This window comes from Muscardinus avellanarius, assembly GCF_963383645.1.
Source record: "Muscardinus avellanarius genome assembly, chromosome: 8".
NCBI classification, from domain to species: Eukaryota; Metazoa; Chordata; class Mammalia; order Rodentia; family Gliridae; genus Muscardinus; species Muscardinus avellanarius.
Window position 1 is genome coordinate 51,697,262 of NC_137794.1, and position 26,612 is coordinate 51,723,873.

The following is a 26,612-nucleotide window of genomic DNA, read 5'->3' on the forward strand; positions in this document are numbered from 1 at the left end:
CCAATTCTTGGGAGCCTGAGACAGGAGGATCACGGTTCACAGACAGCCTCAGCTACTCAGTGAGGTCCTTTGCAAATCAATGAGATCCTGTTTCAAAATAAAGTATAAAAAATAGGGCTGGGGGTATAGATCATAGCAGAATGCCCCTGGGTTCTATCCCCAGTACCGCCAAAAAAAAAAAAAAAAAAATCGTTCAAACCTTACTACTAAATTCTCACACAATTTCTGTTTCTATTGACAAATTCCAATACATTTTTTCCTTGTCTTTCCAGTGCGTACAAACATACATACACACAGTGTGTGTATGTATTTATTTGCAGCCTATTTCATTTTCTTACATAAAAGGTAGCATGATATATAGTCTTTTGTACTTTCCTTATTTTACTTAACGTTATATCCTAGAAATCACCTTACTTCACTTCATATTTCTTCCTCATTCTATCACACAACTACATATATGATGGTTAAGTGTCAATCATATTGGACCACAGGATGCCAGACATTTGGCTGAATTAAAATTATTCTGGGTGTGTCCATGAAGGTATTTCCTCATGAGATTAATATGTGAATTAGAGCAAAGCAGATTGCCCTCCCTAATGTGGTGGTTGGGCCCAGTCAATTAGCTGGAAACTAAATAGAACAAGAAGGCTCTCCTGCAAATAGAAAAAGATTACACATCTGTCATCAGTGTGTGTATCAGTTTTTTCTTGCCTTTCCACTTGGTCTTGGACTAGAACATACAGCATTAGCACCTCTGGTTTCAGGCCTTTGGATTCAGACTGGAACTATATAATCAGTTCTCTTGTATCTCTAGCTTGCTACTTAGAGATTCCAGGACTTAGCCTCCACAATCCTGTGAGCCAATTATTTATATAAAACCTCTTTATATATCTATATATCCTATTGGTTCTATTTCTCTGGAGAATACAAATATAGCAGAATGCTCCAGCATGTACACGTACTATGCTTTTTCAACTACTCTCATGTGTATAGGCATTTAGCTGTTTTCTACTTCTATGGTACTACTAATATTGCTGTGATAAATAACCTTAAACATATGCACTTCTTAATTTTGGTGGATACACATTTAGGATAAATGCCCACAAGTGAGATTCTTATGGTCCAAGTTATAAATTTCCTACTCATACTTTTGCAGAAAGTGTTTTTAAGTACTGCTTTTTGCCTCGCTCCTGTGTTGTTTTTGAGAAGTGCAGTGCCATGTGAATTAATTTGCTCTTACAAGTTATTTGGTCTTTCTATTTATCTTCCATTCTTGTATCTTATAATGCATGAAACCTACACTTCAAATTTACAAACTTCAGCAACAGCCTCTAACATTATGAGACAGTTTCACTATTTAGCTGACCTGAGTTTCCACCTACTTTTAGCATTTGGTCTAAGTATTTCTTACTTATACTAGCTTAAAATTCTTATTATATGATCTCTTCTATGGTTAGATTATTTTTAGCGGTGAGTTTGAACTTTCTTACTCTCAGAAATGGAAGCTGTTAATTCGAGTGTGAAATGAAATAGCCTCCAGAATCTGTAAAGCCTGTAAGTTATTTTTGTTGTACTAAAAAAAAAAAAAAATTACCTCAGATTTTATTTTAAAACAAATAAGTCTAGCTAGCACATAAACTGAAGAACATGCAAGTCATTCAGGTTACATAATACATTACGAGGTAAATTTCTGCAATTTAATATTTTAAACAGCACCTAATCTTTCTGCTCAAAATGTGAAAAATAGAAAACAGGATAAATGAACCCTAATTATCTATATACAGTTTACAGTTCAAAATTGACTTTGTAAAACAAAAACAATTCTAGAGAACTACAAAATTCTTATAAAAAAGTAAAAAAGATAAGAATGTGAGGAAATGGAAACTTATGTTTACAATGTCAAAGGACTTTTTACAAACCACAAAAAAATCAAAGGTAAAAACTTGCTGAGCCAGATCTGGTGGCACACACTTGTAATCCCAGTACTTTGGAGACCGAAACAGGAGGATCCTCACCTACTTAGTGAGGCCTTTTGCAACTTAGTCAGACTTTGTTTCAAAATAAAGAATAATAAAAAAAAAAAAAAAAATAGGGCTAGGGGTGTAGCTCGAAGGTAGAATGCCCCCTGGGTTCAATCCCCAGAACCACACACAAAAAAACAAACTCGCTGAGACTTTGTTACCACTTAAGTCTCATTGTAGAAAGATGAAATCTACACCGAAGAACTAAAGTACAAGGAGAAAAAATATTATTAGTAATAAGCAAAAAGTATATTAAATTTAAGTTGTTTGCTGCTAAAAATAACTTAAAACTAAATAGAGCACTTGTAAATCTGCAAAAATAGAGTTGTTACTAAAATCAGATGGCAGCAACCAAACCCCAAATTGTGGAAAACTGAGAAGTTCAAAAATGTACGAAAAAAGCAACAGTACTTTCTCCATACACTACAAACTATTTTTAGTGTCATTTCATAAAACTATGTACTTGAGCTATGAATACTTCTTTTCCAATAATATACAACATTTCAAGTAAATAAAGCCCTGCTCTGAAGATCTGATTAAAATGATGTGAAAGAAAAAACACTCATCTCCTTTGTGCCTCTCTTCCTCCTTTCATGAAGTAAGATGCTCTAAGATGACTAACAGAAACTTAGGTCTTATTTTACTCCAAATCTTCCAATTCCACTAAATTTGCTAACTAAAAAATTATCTGGATTACTAGAAAGCATTAACTGTAAAATAACATATTAGTGATACAACAAAAAAAAAACTTGGAGGAAATAAGAGTCAAATTTTGTACCTCTAGATTATTAGAGTTAAAAATAAAGGAGGTATTCAGAACTCAGTTAATGCCATTGGTAGTGGTTACTTTTCTTCCTATAAATAATGAACTTAATAAGATTTTTCTTGGCTAAAACCACTTAATTTAAGAGTTAGTAGGAATAACTAAACATCCATTTTCCAACTTACTTCTGAGAGAGACCGTTTACTTCTATGGTCTAGAAGATGAATGAGTAAAACCCATAATTCTTTTATGCATGGACATGGGCAATGATGACTCATTAATGCTTCAGAAGGCCTAACCTAGTGAAAAGAACCAAACAGGTTATTTCTAAAAGATCAACAGAATTTTATATGTCACATAGCTCTGTTTTAATAGACAGATTTAGATAAAATATACTCTTATAAAAAATTATTAGGACATATCACTTTAAAACAATTTCCAGCCAGACATGGTGGCACATGCTTATAATCCCAGTACTTAGGAGGCTGAGACAGGAGGACTGCAGGTTCAAGAACAGCCTCATCAAGAAGTAAAACTCTCATCAACCTAGTCACACCCTATTTCAAACTAAATTTAAAATAAGGCTGGGGTACAGCTTAAAGGTAGAATGACTCTGGGTTCAATCCCCAGTACTATAAAATATAAATATATGAATAAATAAAATAGATTTCCTTTTAAAACCAAGAGTACAGAATAAATTTGAAATTCAACTTGGAAAAAACTTCTACTTTATGCATCTAGTACAGTGGTCAACAAGCTTTCTAACATGGGCCAAACAGTAAATATCTAAAATTTTGTTTGGAAATAAGCTCCATCACAATTATTCAACTCTGCCACTGTAATACAAGAGCAGCCATTGGTGAGAGAAATAGAGATCTGTTCCAGTAAAAATCTTATTTTCAAAAATAAATAGAGGGAGAACCTCTATTTATTTGTGAAACCTCAGGACTGCAATTTGCGGACATAAATACAATACACCTACACATATGTATATGTATGTGTATATGTATGACTTTTATAGAAGAGATTAGAAAATAAATTTTGACTCACTAAAAAAAGGGTGCAATTTTTTTATAAGATATAATAAGTATAATTATTTGGGACTGTTCTGGTTTGGATCTGAAATAGCTCATCTATTGAGCTGGGCGTGATGGCACAGGCTTGGAATCCCAGCATTCAGGAGGCTGAGGATCGCAGTTCATGGACTGCCTCAGTTACTTAGTGAGGCCCTCCACAACTTAGTGAGACCCTGTTTAAAAATAAAGAATAAAAAATAGGAGAGAGGGTGTAGCTTAGAGGTCAAATGCCCCTGAGTTCCATCTCTAGACCAGACAAAATAAAAAACAACAAAAAAAAAGAAATAGGGCTGAGGGTGTAGCTCAGAGGTAGAATGCCCCTGGGTTCCAGCACCAGTACTGAAGAAAAAAAAAGCTCATCTATTAAAAGCATGGTCCCAATGCAACAAAGACTGAACCTCTGTGAGACAAAAGATGACTTCTTTCCTCTTCTAAGTTGTTCATTGAAATTTCTGCAGCAAAATAACCTAAATGGTTCTAGATGATGCAGATGATATATACTATAATATGCAAGTACAGTCAAAGTACTGAAATCTACAATATATTCAATATTTACATATGTAACAAATACATTTCTAACATAAAACAAAGTAGAAAAATAACCACTAAGATATTACTAGAAGTCCTAGCCAGAGCAATTATGCATGAGAAAGAAATAAAAGGCTTTCAAATTTGAAAGGAAAAAGTTAAATTATCCCTGTTTGTAGGTGACATGCTATTATATATAGAAACCCCTAAAGATTACACCAAAATCATTAGAATAAATTTTGTAGAGTAACAGTATATAAAAATCAACATACAAAAGCCCAGAGTGTTTCTCTATACAATAGCAAACTATAGCTAGCAAAATAAAACACTTATAAGTTTCTGGAGCCATATGCATTGCCTGACACTTTTGACAAACTGCTATTAGACTTACAGATAGAAAGAGAAAAATAATAAAAGCAAATTGTATAAAACAAAACTAATACTCAACACAGTTGTGAATCTAAAATAGTAATTATTGTGCATGGTTGGTTATTCAGAATATTTTATCAACTTAACATTCAACACTGGAGAATAAGTGTAATGGCACAAAAAAAAAAAAGAAATGTTTAAAGAGTTAAAAACTCCTATACTGAAAACTTATAAAATATTGATGAAGCCAGGTGTGGTGGTGCACGCTTGTAATCCCAGCATTCAGGAGGCTGAGACCGGAGGATCGCGGTTTATAGACAGCCTCAGCTACTTAGCAAGGCCCTTTGGAACTCAGACCATTTCAAAAATAAAAAGACAAAAAAAAAAAAAAAAAAAAAAATCTGGGAGTGTAGCTGGGAATTAGAATGGCCCTGGGTTCCAGGTTAGGAATGTTAGGAGAGACTGGTACGATGTGATTCAGACCCTGGAAGAAAATAACTTCCAGCCCAAACTAATCTATCCAGCAAAACTACTATTCAAGATCAATGGTGAAACCAAAGTCTTTCACGATAAACAGAATCTCAAAAAATTCATGAATTCAAAGCCAACACTACAGAAAATTCTTAAAGAAATAAACCATAAGGAAGAAAAAAGAAGCAGACTTCAGAACCAGAGAAGAGAGGAAGTTAATAAGTGGGCCATTTAAGTAAAGAAGAAAGTTCACACCACCCAAGAGTAGACAGAACACAAAATGGCAGAAAACAAAAATCATATTTCAATAATATCTCTTAATGTCAAAGGACTTAACTCACCAATCAAAAGACATAGACTGGCAATGTGGATTAGGAAACATAATCCAAATATATGCTGTCTGCAAGAAACTCACCTCACAGCCAAAGACACTCACAGGCTGAAGGTGAAAGGATGGAAAAAGATATACCATGCCACCAGTGACCAAAAAAGAGCAGGGGTAGCAATCCTAATATCCAACAAAACAGACTTTAAACTGAAACACATCAAAAGAGATAAATCAGGGCACTTCCTTTTATTAAAAGGAACAATATACCAAGAAGATATAATGATAGTAAATATTTATGCCCCAAATATGGGAGCAACCACATTTGTAAAACAAATCCTTCTGGACATAAGATCCCAAGTAGACCCAAATACAATAATTCTGGGAGACTTTAATACGCCTCTCACAACACTGGATCGATCTTCAAGGCAAAAGATGAGTAAAGACGCTTTAGAACTAAAGGAAACCATAAACCAAATGGACCTAATAGACATTTTCAGAGTATTTCAACCAGGAACTACAGAATACACTTTCTTCTCAGCAGTTCATGGAACCTTCTCCAAAATTGATCACATCCTGGGACACAAAGAAAATACCAGCAAATTCAAAAAATGTAATATAATTCCATGCATCTTTTCAGACCACAATGGAATAAAAGTAGAAATCAACAACAGGAAACTCGAAAGAAAGTACTCAAATTCATGGAGAATGAATGATAAACTATTGAATGACGAATGGGTAAGAGCAGAAATTAGGGAAGAAATAAAGAAATTTATGGAAACAAACGAAAACAAAGACACAACTTACCAAAACCTATGGGACACCATGAAGGCAGTACTAAGAGGAAAGTTTATTGCATTGAGTGCCCACATAAGAAGGACAGAGAATCACCAAGTAAAGAACCTAATGACACAACTAAAGGACCTAGAAAGCCTGCAAGAGTCTATTCCCAAAGCCAGCAGAAGACAAGAAGTCATCAAAATTAGGGCAGAAATAAATGAAATAGAGAACAAAAAAACAATTTAAAGAATCAATAAAACAAAAAGTTGGTTCTTTGAAAAGATTAATAGAATTGATAAACCCCTGGCCAACCTAACCAAAAGAAGAGAATCAACTCAAATTATCAAAATTAGAAATGAAAAAGGAGATATCACCACTGATAGTGAAGAAATTCAAAATATTTTCAGAAACTACTTTAAAAATTTATACTCCAATAGATTTGAAAACCTGGATGAAATTGACAGATTTCTAAGCACAGTTAACCTTCCTACACTCAACCAAGAGGACATAGCAAGCCTAAACCAACCAATAACAACCAAAGAAATAGAAATGGCAATAAAAATTCTTCCACCAAAGAAAAGCCCAGGCCCAGATGGGTTCCCAGCTGAATTTTACAAAACCTTCAGTGAACAACTAATACCAATACTTCATAACATGTTCCGGGAAATTGAAAGAGATGGAACTCTTCCAAATTCCTTCTATGAGACCAGTATCACATTAATCCCCAAACCAAATAAAGATACCTCAAGAAAGGAAAACTACAGACCAATATCCTTAATGAACATAGATGCAAAAATTCTAAACAAAATACTAGCTATACGCAATCAAAACTATATCAAGAGAATAATACATCATGACCAAGTCGGTTTCATCCCAGAAAAACAAGGCTGGTTCAACATACGCAAATCAATACATGTTATTCACCACATAAATAGAACCAAGAACAAAAACCACATCATCATAGCAATAGATGCTGAAAAAGCATTTGACAAAATCCAACACCCATTTATGTTAAAAACACTGCAAAAAATTGGGATAGAAGGAAAGTACCTCAACATTATCAAGGCAATATACTGCAAACCCAAAGCCAACATTATATTGAATGGGGAAAAACTGCAAGAATTTCCGCTAGTCAGGAACAAGACAAGGATGCCCACTATCACCACTCCTTTTCAATATAGTCCTTGAGACTCTTGCTGCAGCAATCAGACAAGAGAAAGAAATCAAAGGAATTCACATAGGAAGAGAGGAATTAAAATTATCCTTATTCACAGATGACATGATCCTTTATCTGGAAGACCCAAAGAACTCAACCAAAAGACTTCTGGACCTGATTGACAAATTCAGCAAAGTCGCAGGTTACAAAATCAACCTAAAGAAATCAGTGGCTTTTCTTTATGCCAACAACGAATCCACAATGAAAGAAATAAAAACAGCAATTCCATTCACTATAACCTCAAAACCACTAAAATACCTAGGAATAAACCTAACCAAAGATGTAAAAGACCTCTACAACAAAAACTATAAAACATTAAAGAAAGAAATTGAAGAAGACCTTGGAAGATGGAAAGATCTCCCGTGCTCATGGATAGGCAGAATAAATATCATCAAAATGGCCATTCTGCCAAAACTGATCTATAGGTTCAATGCAATTCCCATTAAAATACCAGTGGCATTCTTCAGAGACCTAGAAAAATCAATCATGAACTTCATATGGAGAAAGAAAAGACCCAGAATAGCCAAAGCAATTCTCAATAACAAAAAACACACAGGAGGCATTACAATCCCAGACTTCAAACTATACTATAGAGCAATAGTACTAAAAACAGCATGGTACTGGCACAAAAACAGATATACTGACCAGTGGATTAGAATAGAAGATACAGAAACAAACCCACACATCTTTAGTCAATTAATCTTTGACAAAGGGGCCAAACACATACGCTGGAGAAAAGACAGCCTTTTCAACAAGTGGTGCTGGGAGAACTGGCTAAGCATTTGTACAAAGATGAATCTAAACCCCTATATCTCACCAAACACAGGAATCAACTCAAGATGGATCAAAGACTTAGAAATTAGACCTGAGACTGTGAAGTTAATAGAGGAGAGCATAGGTTCAACACTACAACATATTGGCACAGGCAGTAACTTTCTCAACAAAACCCCCAAAGCTCAGGAAATTAAAGCAAGAATAAACAAGTGGGATAACATCAAACTAAAAAGTTTCTTCTCATCAAAGGAAACTATCAATAACCTAAAGAGGAAGCCTACAGAATGGGAAAGGATATTTACCAGCCACCATTCTGATAGGGGGCTAATATCCAGAGTATACAAAGAGCTCAAAAGACTCTACACTGGCAAAACAAACAACCCAATCAAGAAATGGGCAAATGAACTAAATAGACACTTCACAAAAGAAGAGATACAAAGGGCTAATAGATACATGAAAAGATGTTCTTCATCACTGGCCATCAGGGAGATGCAAATCAAAACTACACTGAGATTCCATCTAACCCCAGTCAGAGTAGCAAGCATAAAGAAATCAAACAACAACAAATGCTGGCGAGGATGTGGGGAAAGAGGAACTCTTTTACACTGTTGGTGGGAATGCAAACTAGTTCAACCACTATGGAGATCTGTGTGGAGATTCCTAAGAAAGGTGGGAATAGATCCACCATATGATCCAGCTATACCACTCCTGGGTATCTTTCCAAAGGGGTTGAATTCAGAGAAATATAGCAACATATGCATACCTATGTTCATAGCAGCACAATATGTAATAGCCAAAATATGGAACCAACCCAGATCACCATCAACAGATGAATGGATAGCAAAACTGTGGGAAATACACACAATGGAATTCTATTCAGCCATAAAGAAGAACAAAATTATGTCATTTGCAAGGAGATGGAAAACCCTGGAGAACATTATGTTAAGTGAGATCAGCCAAGCACAAAAGAAGAAGATACATATGTTTCCTCTAATATGCCCAAACTAGGAAACACAAAAAATACCAGTGGGACTCCAGTTATTGAAGGGGAAATACTAGCTAAGTTTGGATGGTAAGATAGGAAAGGAGGAAGGTTGGTCTTGATTAACAAGGGTCTACACCTGAACATGTGTAAAACTATGAATAAGTCATGGTTAACCTGGACAGCCATTGGTGGGAGGGGGTAAAGAAAAACGGGGGCGGGGGGAAGGGCATCAAATATAGTGTAAATGTATACTATTTACGTTCAATAAAAAAATTGTTTAAATAAAAAAAAGAAAAATGCAGATAATTATTATAAATCTGAAACTCTCTAGGTCCTAATCCCTTTTTCCCCTGAAACAATGATTTTGTGATAAAAACCTGTATGTTCAATAAATAAATAATTCATATAAGTGAAAAAAAAAAAAGAATGGCCCTACCACACACACAAATAAAATAAAATAAAATAAAATAATAAAATACTGATAAAAGAAACTGAAGGAGATACAAGTAAATAAAATATATTTTGTGTTAGGGATGTATTTATTTATTTATTTTTGGTGGTACTAAGGGTGGAACCCAGAGGCTTTCTACTTCCAGGCTATACTCCCAGACCCATTTTATATTTTTATTTGGAAAGAGGGTCTCACTAAGTTACTGAGAGCCTCACTAAGTAGCTGAGACTTGCTTCAAACCTGTGTGATCCTCCTGTCTCAGCCTCCCAAGCGCGGGGATTACAAGCTTGCGCCACCATGCCCGGCTTGTGTGTGTGTGTGTGTGTGTGTTAGGGATTTAAAAACTATTTTTTAAATGGTCATACTACTCAAAGTGTCTAACAGATGCAATCTCTATCAAAAACTCAAAAATAGAAAAAAAAATCTGAAATTTGGACAATACCATAAAAGTCCCTGAATATCCAAAGCAATAGAGTAAATAACTAAAACAAGAACATAACTCTAGTAATCAAAACAGTATATATTGGCAGAAAAAGTAGACTTCTAGAATTGAATAGAGCACTAAAAAACTTCACATTTACAGTTAATTGATTTTAGACATGGATATAAGAACATACAATAGGAAATGAAGAGTCCCTTCAATAAATACTGTTGGGAAAACTATATATCCATATGCAGAAGAATGAATTTAGACCTTCATCTCACATATACAAAAGTCAATTCAAAATTGATTGAAGACTTAAATGTTAAGACCTGGGCTTATATCCAAGGGAAACGACCTATATGTTGAGACAGCTGCACTTCTACTTTCACTGCAGACTACTCACAGTGCCAAGAAATAGAACCCTTGTGCAACACCTGATGAATGGATAAAGAAAGTGAGGTATGTACACTTAATGGATACCATAAAAGAGAATGAAAGCTGTCATTTGTGACAACACGGATAGATTATTATGTTAAGTGAAATAAGCCAGGCACAGAAAGAAAAGTGCTGCATGATCTCACTGATAATGTGGAGTCTAAAAAGTTGGAACTCCAGAAGAGGAGAATGGTGGTTACGAGAAACTGAGGAGAGGGGGTAGATGGAGGATGGGGAAGTCTTGATCAGTGGGTACTAATATTGGAGATGCTCTGGTTGCACAATAGGGTGACTATACATAAAAATAATGTACTATACATTTCAAAAGGCTAGAAGAAAAAAATTTTTTTTAAGTTTTCATCATAAAGAAATGATGAGACACATTTAATCTAATTTAAACTGTTATCCGGGTGTGGTGGCGCATGCTTGTAATCCCAACATTTGGGAAGCTGAGAGAGGAAAACCATGCAGATTCGAAGCCAGCCTCAGCTACTTAAGCAAGGCCTTTGCAACTCAGTGAGACCCTGTTTCAATATAAAGAATAAGCCAAGCATGGTGGCACATGCTTGTAATCCCAGCATTTGGGAGGCTGAGACCGGAGGGTCGTGGTTCCCAGACAGCCTCAACTACTTAGTGAGGCCCTCTGCAACTCAGTGAGACCCGGTTTCAAAAAAAGAATAAAAAATAGGGCAGGGGGTGTAGCTCAGAGGTCAAATACCCCTGGCTTCCATCCCCAGACCTGAAAAAAAAAAAAAAAAAAAAAAAAGAATAAAAAAATAGAGCTGGGGCTGTCGCTTGGTTGGAGGTAGAATGCCCCTGGGTTCCATCCCCAGTACCACACACAAAAAAAATTATTTTTTCATTTTAGCTGTCAGATAATAATAACTAAATATGAAATTAAGAAAATCAACAAGTATTATAGATTAAATTCTTACAGATTAAACCACATACAATAAATACTGACTATTGTCATTAAATATCAAAAATACAAATAATTTTCAAAGCATTACCTTGTCATACCTGTTGAATGACAGGCTTATTAAGTCACAAAAAAGGTTTTCACAATGTTCTTCAAATAAGCTGACGTTGGTTAAATTTTCACCGGTCAAACTCACAAACTGATGACTATATACAACTTGTTCTGTAAAAAAAAAAAAGTAATGAAATAAATCCTATTTAAGACTACAGATTTTACTAGTTCAGAAAAACAAAAATGAGTTGCATACTTTTAAATTATAACAAAAGTGATGCATATAGTTTGTCTTTTTTGGCAAATAAAAGTTAAAATTTGAGTACAATAACTTATTTGAACACTGATAAACATTACCTAAAAAACATTTTCAATTCTTCCATATGCAACTTAATAAATTTATCTTTTCTTATTAAGTCTAATCTTTGAAAAGCATTAAATTCTTTATCTTTTTTAAAAAGACAGTAAACACTAGAAAACCTTTAACCACAATTCTAACCAGTCAGACCTCTAGAGCATTATTCTTTTAACAAATACTGATAAACTAACCATATGCAACTGTCATGTAGTATAGACAAATCAAGGCAACAAAAAAGCAATATCATAGTAAGTCCACTTGAATATTATTTAAGGAAATATTATGTGAAGGACAGTCACCATGAGAGGAAATTACAAATTCGTGCATATCTTTGTATGCTTACAATATGTATATATACATACATATATGCATATATCTGTATTTTAAAAATTAACAATTTGAAGGTCGGGCATGGTGGCGCACACTTGTAATCCCTGTGCTCGGGAAGCGGAGACAGGAGGATCACACTGGTTCGAAGCCAGCCTCGCTGGTGTAAGAGACCCTGTTTCCAAATAAAAATATAAAATAGGTCTGGGAGTGTAGCCCGGAGGTAGAAGGGTTTCCAGGAACCCCAGTAGCACCAAAAAATCCCAATAATAATAATAATAATTTGAAAAGCAAGCATTAAGATAATAGATGTCTTTACAGCCTAAATAACAAGGTGGTAAAAGAGCCTAAAAGTGCCAAACAGCAAAGATAAGAAATAAATAGGCAACATATAAAATAAAAATCACTCTATAATATATATGTAAATTCCTACTAAAAGATAACCAGATAATTAATAAAATAATTATAAACAGACAATAAAATTATGTTACAATGTTCGACTTTACTGGTAACTGGGAAATTGAAAAATCAAAAAGATTCAATATCATTTCCCATGTGTATATTGGTAAAAACAAAAACTAATCAGTAATTTCCACTAGTGGCAAGCATATGAGGTAAAGGTATACTCACAATTAATATACCTAAATTGGGTAAGGCTTACTATACCAAGAAAGGGCAGCATATTTAATACCCAAACTGCAATGTGCCACTGTACTTCTAAGAATCCATTTTCTTTTTTTCTTTTTTTGCAGCACTAAAGCCAGGGGCATTCTAACTTTGAGCTACATCCCAGCCCTATTTTTTATTCTTTATTATTTATTTTGATATAAGTTGCAATGAACCTCACTAAATAGCTGAGGTTGGCCATGAAACTATAATCCTATAGTCTCAGCCTCCCAAGTACTGGCATTCTAAGCATGCACCTCTAGACCTGGCTAAGACTCTATTTTATAGAATGGTAGGTATACAGATTGAAGTGTGTGTGCATGTATGTACAATGTTCAGTGAAACATTATTTGTAATATCAAAAATGGAATTAACTTCAGTGTTAAAAAGTAGATGTGGTTAACTATAGTGGATCCACAGCATACAACTCTTAAGTGAATAAAGCAGAACTATATGTACTACCATGAACAGATCTCTAAAAAATGCTAATGAAAAATCACTATGAAATATGATTACACCATCTACAGTTAAAAACAAAAACATCATATTTGTGAGTTTTTATACATGTATACAATTGATAGTGAGTATAAGACAGACCTATTTCTAGGAGTTATCTCTGGGGAAAAAAGCAGTAAACCTTTCACTTTGTACTCTGATTAGTATTTGACTTTTTTTTTTTTTTTTTTTTGCTGTAGTGGGGATTGAACCCAGGGGCATTCTACCTCCAAGCTACACCCCCAGTCTGATTTTTTATACCTTTTATTTATTTTTTATTTTTTTATTTTTTTGGTGGTACTGGGGTTCCTGGAAGCCCTTCTACCTCCGGGCTACACTCCCAGACCTATTTTTACATTTTTTTTAAAATATGGAAACCGGGTCTCCTAAGCCAGCGCGCGTGGCTGGCTTCGAACCTGCATGATCCTCCTGTCTCTGCCTCCCAAGCGCGGGGATTACAAGCATGCGCCACCACGCCCAGCTATACCTTTTATTTTTAAACAGGGTCTCACTAAGTTGCAGAGGGCCTCACTAAGTAGCTGAGGCTGGCCACAAACGCAGATCCTCCTGTCTCAGCATCCAAGGTACTGGGATTATAAGCATGCATCACCATGCCCAGCGGTATTTGACTTTTTTTCTTTTTTGGTGGTACTGGGGTTCCTGGAAGCCTTTGAACCTCTGGGCTACACTCCCAGACCTATTTTATATTTTTATTTGGAAACAGGGTCTCCTAAGCCAGTGCGCGCGACTGACTTCGAACCTGCGTGATCCTTCTGTCTCTGCCTCCCAAGCGCACGCCCGGCTGGTATTTGACTTTTTTAAAAAAAAATTAGATAATACATTGATTCTTATAATTTTAAGAAACAGTCAAATTTTAAATTTTAAAAAAGATATAAATTACACATCCATAAACTTACTCAATTTTTCACCCAGTATGTGAAGAATTTCTAGCACCAGCCAATGAATATCTAAGTAGAGATGTAATAAATGCCATGATGGTGGAAAAAGCTGTGAAAGACATTTGCCAACCATGAATGAAAAGTCATAACACTTCATTAAGTACTCTATAGCAGCATAAAATGCCCCCATAAACACAAGAGGAGAGAATCAATTAACCTACCACTATTCAAAAGCTCAGGGAAAACCTTTGTCTTGCTCAATATTCTTTCACTGAAGATCTTTGAATTGAAAGCAGGATATATTTTCATCTGTTGGGTTAAGATAGACCCGCTTTGAGGCTGCTGAATAGACTTATGTATTAAAGAGACCCTTCCAACCCACCTCTGATTCTACTAACGCAGTAAGGCAGTAAAAGGATTCTTAAAAATATGTGTTTTCATAATTTTTAGTTTGGCTAAATAGTTTTTTTAATGTAATGAATACCCCGAAACTCCTATAAAATATTTTAATAAAACTTCAGACTATCATGTAAATACTATTGTCATTCTCATTAAAATGGAAGATGAAAAAGGTGATTAAATTCATCTCCCAATTCATGCATTAGGATTTTTTTTTTTTTTTCCTGTAATGGGGATGAAACCCAGGACATTCTGCCTCTGAGCTACAAGCCCAGCCCTATTTTCTATTCTTTATTGTGAAACAGGGTCTCACTGAGTTGCAAAGGGTCTCACTAAATAGCTGAGGTTGTCCGCAAACCCTGATCCTGTGGTGTCAGTCTCCAGAATGCTGGGATTACAAGCGTGGGTCATCATGCCTGGCCATTAGGATTCTTCTGCAATTCTAACTGACTCAAAGGCCAGAGCTCTTAACTGTTGTGTGGCACTGGGTTATCAATAACCTCACTCTAGTCAATAGCTGAACATCACTATAAATATAAACAAAGTGATATAATATGCTCCATTAAAACACCTGGTAAGAATGAGGCAGAGAGGTTCTGCCTTATCGTGGAAAACAAAACAACTATTGACATAGCATGGATAATAAACAGCAATACAGAAGATAAATGTGGAATCTTCAATCAGTGAAGAAAGCCTATGTTATTCCATAACAGACAGGGTTACTGGCTTATCCATTTTAAAGAAACTAAATTTGGAATTAAAGAGTTAATGTCAAAACCAAAATTATTTTTTAACAACAGCATAGATGGATAGAACAGAAAAAAATTCAACAAATACAACTATACTTATAACTTAAATCATCTACTTTGGATGTCAGCTTAACTGGTGAAAAAGAATAGATAAATAGATGAAAATGTTTGTAATGTCTAATATCTAATATATATCTAACGAAAAGGTTCTAAAAATAAGATCAATGCTCAACTGAGAATACCAGATAAAATAAACATATATAAGACTTCTAAAGTATAACAAATATATAAACATTTTAAAATGTTATATATTTTTAAAGATTTTTTGTTTCAAAGAACAATATTTTACTTATTAAAGACTGTTAAGTTCCCCTGCTTTTGAAAATTCAGTCTTTTAAACTATCTGTTCATGTCAGCCTAATTAAGAAGCTTATGGAAGGCAAAATATAATATGAGGACCCTTGTACCTAAATGTCTATTTCTGTTGCTATACTGCTCATTTTTTTATTTTCCTATGCATTTGGTAGATATCCAGAAAATAAAAACCAATCCAATTTGTAAAAACTAGAAAGGGAAATAGCCCTCCTCCAGCAATTTACCTATAACTATTAAACATCATTAAAAAATATTAACTATAAATTAAAATATTAACCTATGAATTTTTATAACATATACCAATCTGATAAAAAATAAACTTCTTGTGTTTTTATAAATTTCATAAAAATACATAATTGTATCTTACATTTAGTAAACATATTCCTAAAAATCTCAGTTATTCAAATTGCTAACAGAAGGGGTTGAGAGTTCAGGGAATCTGTGAATTATCATAATTTGCCATTTACATGTAGTCCCGTTTTCATACGGAGAAGTTATTATGTATAAACTGGGCCACATACTTCAGGGAGAATGATTATCACAGGTCGGAATAAAAGGGCATAGTTAAAACAATCTTATAAACACTCCAAAAAGGTCTTAACAATCAGAATACACATAACGATGTGGTTTTTAAAGTACTTTATAAGGTGATCTTTAATTTTACTACAATATATAAACTTGTATTTATATATAAGCAGCTTACCCAAACCTTAATCAATAAGGAAGACAATACAAATTTAGAAAATAAAAGTCCGTATTTACTCAGAAACGTTTAAACAGTTACATTATAATAAATAGAACATGAGATGGGCATGGTAGTGCATGCCTGCAATCCCAGAACTTGGGATGCTGAGACCAGAGGATCACAAGTTTGAAGCTAGTCTCAGCACCTTACCAAGACTCTCAGCAATCCAGTGACATAGTTTAAAAAAAAAAAGTTTTTCTTTTTTGGTGGTACTCAGGTTCCTGGAAACCCTTTTACCTCCAGGCTATAGAGACCTATTTTTATATTTTTATTTGGAAACAGAGTCTCTTAAGCCAGCACAGCTGGCTTCGAACCTGTGCGATCCTCCTGTCTCCGCCTCCCAAGAGCGGGGATTACAAGCGTGAGCCACCATGCCTGGCCAAAACAAAACATTTTTAAAAAGCTCAAGGTGTGTAATTCACAGGTAAGGTAACCCTGAGTTCAATCCCTAGTACCACAAAAAATAGACAGATGAGAGACAGATAGATGGATGGGTGAATACAATGAGAATGGCTTTTGATTCAGTGTATATTGTTTTGACTCCTTCATGAATATTAATTTGTTTAATTCTCCCAACAAGTCTAGGAAGCTATACAAATTACTCATATGGAAAAACTGAGATAAATTATTTCACTTGCCTAAAAGCACATAATTAATAAAGGGGGGGGGGGCAGGAATTTCATTTTAGACAGTGTCTGATAGTAGAGATGCATTCTTGACTAAGTTTTCTCATTCCCGAAAGACTATTTTTTGAGAGAGAAAAAGCTGGTAATTTAAAAATTAAATGAAACAAGTCAAACCTTAGTCTGGTTTTGATTTACAAATGTTCCTGGATTAGTACTGGGAAGTTCAGTCAGGTGTCCAATATACAAAAGTATTCCATGAAGTTCATCAATCAACACTGAAGGAAGCTGAGTCTCCAAGGTCTCATAGGGATAGACAGGAACTTGACTCTCAGGATCCTGTACTTTCAGGGACCTAAGAATGATTAGATACAATAAAGAATCACAGTCTGATGAATACCCCCATACAGATTCAGTCAGTAATCAAAATACTCATCTGTCATCTTACCTGAAAATGAAAACTTTAACATAATGGAGAAATATGACACACTGCTGCCTAATATTACCTGCTTTGCAATGTAGGGTTGATATCTTCCCTGAAACCAAAATAGACAATGTTAATCACAGCTTAAATAATTACCAGTGAGTAGAGACCAAAAATTTTTGGAGGCCATACTGGCAGTACTTCTGTATCTTGTAACTTCTTCCACTGATCTCCATGTGGTTCTTACATCCCACCATCAAGCCTCTAAAACTGCTCTCAACAAGGTCAGCAATTGTGTTGCCCAATCTAATGTACACTATCTGTCTTTGAGTAGCTTGTCTTTGAGGAGACATCACTTTTGAGTACCTGTCAAAGCAGCACTGGCTACACCTGGCTTCACGAAGCCGACACATTGACTGTCTTCTTTCTTTCTCACATGTCCTTCCTCCTACATTTTCTTTACTAGCTCCTCCTTCTCAATTCTACTAAGATGAGGTCTCCTCAGGGCTCAGTCCTGACTCCTCTCCTTTCTGTACATCTCTTCACGTATGATCATCAGTTCCTTTATTAACAAATGATATTGACTCCAAAAGGTTTATCTATATCCTGTATGCCAAAATGCCTAAAATCTATACTCTTACAGTATTGCGTGATTGACAGGATGCTCAGGTTACCAATAATACACCCTTGATTGCTTCCAATCAAGGATGCTGTCCACATTTTCTCCATTTCTTTAAATGATACCACCAAGCAGCCTAAATCACGCTTGGTTATTTCATTTCCTTTAACCTCATATCTAGTGGAGCAGACTCCTAGTAAGATTACAACTGAATATACCTTGAAACTATCCATTTTCTCTATTATCTCTTAAACCACTGCAACAAGATTCCTAACTGGTCTTCCCACATCCTCTGCCTCCCTCTAAACTAAGTACAAAATCTGCTTACAACATATATTAATTCCTGTTGCTCCCAAGTCAAAAATCCATGAAAAGCTACTAACTACATTTATAATAAAATCAAACCAATGATTTATAAGGCCCAAATAATCTTTAAATAGTTCCTGTTTTTCTCCCAACTTCACTCCATGCCATCTTTCTTTCTTTAACATTTACATCAGCAAGAATTATCTAGGTAGCTATTATGTGTAAAACACTGATAACTATATGATAAGGAGACATCACTCAACGGACACAAAACCTGGTAAGAATTATAAGCAAACAAATTCTCACTGATATTAAACTTAGAAGAAAATGTATTTCTAAGTTTAAGTTAAAATGTATAAACTAACAAGAATAAATATAAAGTTACTGCATGAACACCTACGTATTAAACTGCATTTTGGCCTACTTTCACTACTAAAAAGTACTATGATCTCTGCTGTGATCTAAACATTATTTGTTTCCTCTGAAATTCGTGTTGAAATTTGATTGCCATTGTGGTGGTGTCAGGAAGTAGGGGTCTTTAAAAAGAGTGATTAGGTCATTAAGAGAGATTAATGCCATCCCACAGTGATGAGTTGTCTTTACTGCAGGACTGAATTAATTACCAGGATAGTGGTCTACTGTAAAGTGAGTCCACCCTTCATGTTTTGTCTATTTTAAATACATCCATGGTGCCAGCCACCACGTTATGATGAGCAAGAGGTTCTCACCAAATGTAGCTGCGAAATATTGAATTTTCCAGCCTCTACCCTGATTTAACCTTTTTTTCTTCATAAATTACATAATCTCAAGTATTATATTACAGTGACACAAAGTAGACTAAAGCAATCTCCCATTTTCACAATCCTCAGTCCCTAAACAGCAGTAGGCACAAAAGGACCATTTATCCATCTCCAACCTTACACTTAAAATACAGAAAAACAACCTGAAATAAGTTTGGGGGCACTAGAAATAAGGCAACACAAAGATGCTATTCCAGAAAAAAGGTGAGCCTATAATTGTATCAGCTTCCCTCCAAAGAAAGTCCCAGGCTTTGGAACAGTTGTGATACCTAAGGTTAGGGAAATCTACATTTACAGAACAAAAGTAACAAAAGGAGAAACAAGCTATACCAAAAAAGCTCTGAAAAATGTAAAGGAAGTCTTTCTTGAGTCTTTGAGTATTGATCTATATAAGACAAGAAAAAAATTACTAAAGGCCACAGAAGAAAATCCAGACATTTCCCTATAAAGCGTACAGAAGTTAGGAAACACTTCAAGTTACCACCTAGAAGAATAAAACAAAACAACAACAACAACAAAAAAAAAATCTCTTAAAAAAATCCTTACCCAACTAATTTACTAGGCTATACTAACATTACACAGCATTACACTAAAGGTGGCTTGGTTTTTGTTTTGGTTTGTTTTCAATACTGGGGATTTAAGTAGAGAACACTCAACTGCTGGGCTGTATCCTCAGACCTTTTAATAATTTTTTTAGTTTGAGACAGGGTCTTGCTTAAATTGCCCAGGCTGACCTCAAACTTGTGATTCTCCCAAGTATCTAGGATTACAGGAATCCTCCACCATGCCTGGTTAAACATGGTTAAAATAAGCCTCAGAAAAAGCCAGTGGAGTAATTCATCAGTAAGAAGCCAGAACCAAACTTAACAGCTAGTTATAGAAATCTAAGAAAATAAACAGTAATGTCAAATCCCTAATGTATATGTCACAATAAAACATTACTGGATATTGAAAAAAAATAGAAAAACCTATCACAGAATCAGAAGAAAAAATCAATCAAAACAAATTCAGAATGACAGTAATGAAACAATCAGTAGTCCACTAAGTTACAAACACTGATTAGCCATATACTTCATATATTGAAGACAGATTAAAAATAACCAAGAGGCCAGAAATGAAAAATATAAAAAAGTCCAAATGGAATGTATAGGGTCAAAAAATTAAATGCAATATCAGAGAAAGTGAAATACCAACAGCTATATTTAAAAACAGATAATTAACAGAACTTACACTATTAATTTTTTTTTATTCTGCCCTAAAACTGGCAAAAAAAAAAACCTTAAAACATAAGGAAGAGAACAAAAACATATGTACTTGGCAGTAAGTGATCCTATATATGAGCTTCTGAGGAGAGGTTAGGACCAAAGCTAACTACATAAATCAACAAAGTTCTAACATAATTGCATGGTAAGGACAAGTTCACTATGGTTCACCTTTAATACTTTTAACCTTTCCAACAATCTGTCACTAAAATCTTTTTTAAGCAACAAAAATAACCCAAATATCAGTGTAATACATGCTCACTTTAACAAATACAATCATTCCTCAGTATCTGCCAGGACTGCTCCCAGCACTAACTATGGATACCAAACTTTGGGGATGCTTAAGTCCCTAGTATAAAATGGTATAGTCGTTACCCATCCTATCTCTAGATGTGGAATCCCAGGCAGACACAAAGGGCTTTAGGTTAATAAGTGTGTTACATAATAATCTTGAATAATAAATGCCTTCATAAACCCAATTTACTTGTCATTCTAGGTAGTAAGGGTATTTTTGCTATTCCCACTATCATCTTCTAAAGACTCCCTAGAGGTTTCAAAATAAAAATCAGATTCTTTGGCATAGTTTACAAATGCAATTGTGATTTCATCCCTTCTAAATTCATCACTCTTATACATACTCTTACGCAAACATGCATAATTATTATTCACTCCAAGCTCCCTAAATATTTTAATACACCTCAATGTCATTGTCTATATAGTTTCTTCTACTTGAACCTCCTACTCTCCCATAGCCTTTCTCCAAATCTTTTGCTTAGTTCATTCCTTCCCATCCTTGAAGAACCAGATCTAGCACCACTCAGTAATGAGCACAAGATAGATGAAGTCCTGGTTTCTCATCAGGTCTTCTGCAAATCTTTATACTTTATCATTTACCATGCTGACCTATGCTTGACTGGCTATCCAACATAGCTGAAAACTCTTAGGTAGAATATTTTTCCTCCTCGATTCATTAGCACCTTGCAGATCTAGCATAAAGCAGGCACTCATTAAATGATACCTAATGCTTACTGATCACATACTATGAAATCAAGTCAAAACAAGAGACCTGACAGCTAAAAGCTTCATTATGATATTCCTTACTGAAAATAATTTTCACATAATATAAAGACAACAAAATAGGGCTACCCTGTGATTACAGTGAAACAAGGCAAAAACAGCACCTCTGCAATTATCTCTGAACATAGAAACAAGGCACTATGCACTCAGTCTCTCTCAAACACCCATACACAAAACAAAAACAATCATTTCTCTTTTCCAATTATTAAGACTTGCTTCTTTACTAATAAGGACACTTTCCAGCCTTCCTCTATTTGTCCCACCTCCTAGACAAAAATTAAAACATTCACTCATCAAATTGCCTCTCAATAGCATCCAATCCAGAATACAGCCTTACTCCCATTAACTCACTAAGTCCCAAGGTTTCAATTCTACAAATATTTCAATGAAACTGACAAAAGTATATTTGAGTAGGTTGAAAAATCATAATCTAGAGCTTATATGTACTATATTAAGGGCACTATAATGTAATTTATATTGTAATATATTCTCATTATTATATAACTATGTTATATGATATATATTATATTCAAGTTTTAATAGGTATTCCACATCTAGGATGACGGGACAAAATGGGTTAAACCTTACTCCAAACTAGCCTGCACAAACTCAAATCCTATTACAAATGCCTTCTTGCTTTACTCCCTCTTATTAAAAGTCCCTAACTCTCCTTCATAAAGTGTAATTCTCCTTTGCTTTCATAAGCTACTAAACTTCTGCTTGACCACAAGTATGTTTCAGATATTCAATGGCTTCTAGGCATCACTAATGACACTGGAAAAGCACTTACCACACATTCTGTGATTTGATTCTTACAACTTCTCAATGAGGTAGAAACTATTACTTGATGTGAGATCTATAATCAGCTAGGTTTGAATCCCAGCTGATCACAAAGCCATGACTCTAAATTCTACAGTGCACTAAAACTGTTAGAAAAGAGGCAGCTAGCCTACAATAAAACACACTATCTTTCAATTTCCTTCACTCTCTCAACTATACCCAGCTCTCCAAACCATTAACCCATTAATGCCAAATGTAAACAAACTAAAGAGTAAAAAGCAGAAAAGAATACCAAGATGGCATGCGGTCTGATACTTTCTACTTATTTATGTTCTATATCCCACTCCCCACCTCCAAAAAAGTACTAATTCAGTTCAGAAAGGCTTAGCTTCCTTAAGTCAATGTTATCATTTAGAACTACATATTTGAGAAAATAATCAATTATGACAAAATGGAAATGTCATACTTGTTCTGAACACTAAATATACTGTATTATGAACTCTGACCCAACATTCCCTCCATATAATGATATCCCAATTACACTATCAAGGATCCATGTGCAATTTACTATAATAGAGCACTCCTTTTGCCATTAAAAAAAAAACTTACCAAAATCACAGCTGACCTGCAATAACGTTTCCAAGTTGTATAGTTGTTGCCTAATTTTAAAAATATAAGGTGAGAGTTAATTTTAGTACAGTCTAAAACATGTAACAATTACACAAATGTTTCCAACTCTATTACATAGCTCCCATATCTTTTTATTTATGGATTATGTTTAATATTTTGTGACTGTTGATTAAAGGTTGGATTTAGGTGGGAAATTTTTTGAGAGAACGTGAAATATACCTTTGTCAGACCTTCCAAAAATATCTATTAGAAGGTATATAGAACTCAGAAATTATTTCAAATATCCTAGATTTTATTGTCAATTAGATACTATTTATATCTTTAGGAAGTTTAAAGTGCATAAAAACAATTTAGGTTAATACTTATAAAATGCTACATTGTATTACATAGAGGACAGTTATCACTGAAAGCTACATTTCTGGCTTCATCTTAATTCCTGATAGTCCTTTCTAGTTGCCTTCAAACACTTTATATATTGGCCCACATTCATAATCTATATTATGGATAAAAAGACATTCATTATAATGTACAGGATTACAGGGAATCACTCAGCCTGCTCTCCCAAAAAAACACATAATCACATGGCACAGGCAGAGTATGGCATCTCTTTATAAGGTCTCATGAGATGAGGATGGGAGAATACCCAGGACTTCTCCATTTTCACTTAAGTGTGCCATATACAGACTTAAAACATATTTTTGGATAATTTGCCTTAAATAACTGACTCAAAATCACCTAAATCTGGGTATGGACTGTGTTATAAGTAACGAAGAACTGATTTAACTTGTGCTAGTGACATAGGAATTCCGTTTAAAAAAAAAAAAAAAAAGAACCCAATTGTGTACAGTGATATTCAACTGCTTATAAATACTATATCCACAAGAACAGGGTGACAAGGCAGATAGAAAAAAATGCCATAGAAACCTTGATGTTTACTGTACTGAGAGTTTATGGAGGTTGATAGGATGATCCCTACTTTTAAGGATGCTTGAAACTTTTCATTAAAATATTTTTTTACATGTTGCCCAAACTGAAGTATTTCAACTCTTATCCAAAATTATAATACAGCATACGGCTTTAAGTATTTTTCTTCAACACAAGAAGTAGAAACAAAAAGTTTCTAAAAATAATAAAAAACAACTTGTTAAAGCCATTACTCCGTCAGTCATTATTGCTTGATTATTGTTATTGGTAAAATAAGCAAATGTGAAAAAACAAGCACAATTCCACTGGTGCTTTTGTGATCAGTATTACAAAGTAATCAGCAATGTAACTTACAAAAGTCTTCAGCATCTACAGTCACAAGTTAAATATATATATATATGGGCATGGAGGTGCATGTCTGTAATCCTAGGTTCAAGGAAAGCCTCAATAAATCAGAAAGACTCTCAATAACTTAATGAGATTTTTCAAAATTAAAAATAACAAGGGCTAGTGGTGTCACTCATTAGAATGTCCCCAGGTTCAATCCCTAGTACTCATCCCCCAAATACACACACAAACACACACACACACACACACACACACACACACTCACACACATACCTGAATAAATGAAACAGATCTCTAGATGAATTCACTAATGCTGTTTCAGTAACCCACTGAATGCCAAATATTTCCACTGTATCCTCTTCAAAATTAGTTGGTAAAGGATCCAGATTCAAAATTAATCTGAAATAAAAAAAACCTAATTTAATCTCATAAAAGTATGCTAAACACCATAATATAGCATGTCTTTCTTTCCAATATTTAAACTCACATTATATATGACATGTATAAGCCAGGAAATGCGTAGGTGCCTTATAAAGTCATAATAATTATAGTCTGACTGCATTAAAATGTCATTCCTATATGATGATAAAAATAAAGCATAACCAGCAAGGTGTAGTGGCACACTTGTAATCCCAGTATTTGGGTGGCTGAGACAGGAGGATCTCGGTTCTCAGACATCCTCAGCTATTTAAGCCCTTTGTAACTGATACCCTGTTTCAAAATAAAAAATAAAATAATAGGGCTGGGGATGTAGCTCAGAGGTAATATGCCCCTGGTTTCCATTCCCAGTGCCACACACACACACACACACACACACACACACACACACACACATTGTATATCCAAAGAGCAATACAACTTAAGAGAATTCTAGAGAACATTCTTTTGTCTGCCTGTACTAGTGGTCTTTGGTTGTAATATTTCATCTTTTGAGGCAATATTTTAATTATTTAAAGGTCTCTAACAAAGTACAACTATAAAATTTAACAAAATTGTTTTCCATTCTACCTCAAACTTACAGTAGATACTGCCAAACTATTTCAAGAATAACAGGTTTACTGAAATATGTATATACCTGACTGATGCAGAAGTTCATAACTCCAATAGATAGATATAATTAGAAGCAACTGGGGTAGCAACAACAAAAAATAAATGTCTTACTTAAAAATTTACCCAAAAGCTCTAGATTATTTTCATATTTCTTAAAAGGAAATACAAAGGGCACAGGTTGTTCAGAATTCACTTTAAGTAAAAGGTAGTTAGTGCCCAGCTCACTATCCCAAATGGGTTTGAGAGGGCAAACCCATTTACAAAACACTAAAGTTTAGGAAACTATTAATTAAATAACAACTCTAACAAACTAACAGTCACATAAGGGAGAAATAGTCTCCAATTTTATTTATTTTTTAACCTACCGTTTAAGGGCTCCACTGGCAAGATAGGAATCTCCAGAGAAGTGTTTTCCTCCTCCTCTGTTGTCAAAAGCACATGAAAAGCAAGGGGGTCTGCACCATTCTGTCGCCAGTTCCAGCTCTAAGCTGTCCGTCAGGAAGGTGGGCGCAGCATAGCAGTCATCCATTATTTACTTCATGTCCTGAAATGTTTGTGGTTCCTAAGTTCCAAAGAGAAGTTGTACAGAGAATCCTGGAAGCGGAACGCACCTTGATTAGCGGTTACCACTGAAAGTTCCTAAAACATCTCCCAGGCACACAGAAAAAAACAACAGAATAAGCCGAGAAGCCTAATCTTCAAGAAATCCGCCCTCCTCGGGTTCCACCCAGCCCCAGATCAAGGCTGTCAGAATCGAACAAAAAGCTCCCCGATAGATTGCGGCACAGACGCTTTAAAAAGGTGCCTTCTAGGGTTTAGAAGAAATGCTTACAGGATGGATCCAGCTTCAACCTGAGCCCGGATGGACTGAGCCCTTCCCTGCGTTACTAAACCTCTCTGAGCCGGTTTGCAGGGAGCAAGGTGGCGAAAACTCTCGCCAGATCGGGGAGAAAAAGCAAAGGCACCAACTCCAACTCCCATTCCCCTCCGCGAGGCCGACCCTCGCCCTCGGCGCGGGGTGAGTGAGGCCGGGTCCCGCACTCCAGGCTGCGTCCAGGCCCCCGCGGCGCCCCTCGCCCGAGCGCGCGTCCCACCGGCTCACACTCGCAGTGCGGGGAATCCGCTCGCCTCGATCGCCACCGGCGCCGGATTCATAGGATCTAAACCC

The 26,612-nt window shown here is 35.2% G+C and overlaps 1 protein-coding gene across 1 annotated transcript in view; it reads right to left on the minus strand.

Annotated features, from left to right (window-relative positions):
• The window catches only part of MMS22L (MMS22 like, DNA repair protein), a gene marked incomplete at both ends in the record, with an annotated part of 132,037 nt that extends 106,064 nt beyond the window's left edge, over nt 1–25,973 (minus strand). The window contains 8 exons of the mRNA XM_080700281.1: nt 2,970–3,083; nt 11,629–11,759; nt 14,352–14,442; nt 17,402–17,579; nt 17,673–17,760; nt 23,102–23,151; nt 24,668–24,793; nt 25,810–25,973. Coding sequence (XP_080556407.1) covers nt 2,970–3,083; nt 11,629–11,759; nt 14,352–14,442; nt 17,402–17,579; nt 17,673–17,760; nt 23,102–23,151; nt 24,668–24,793; nt 25,810–25,973 — 942 coding nt within the window. The remainder of the gene's footprint in view (nt 1–2,969; nt 3,084–11,628; nt 11,760–14,351; nt 14,443–17,401; nt 17,580–17,672; nt 17,761–23,101; nt 23,152–24,667; nt 24,794–25,809) is intronic.
• Nucleotides 25,974–26,612: the final 639 nt, after the last annotated feature.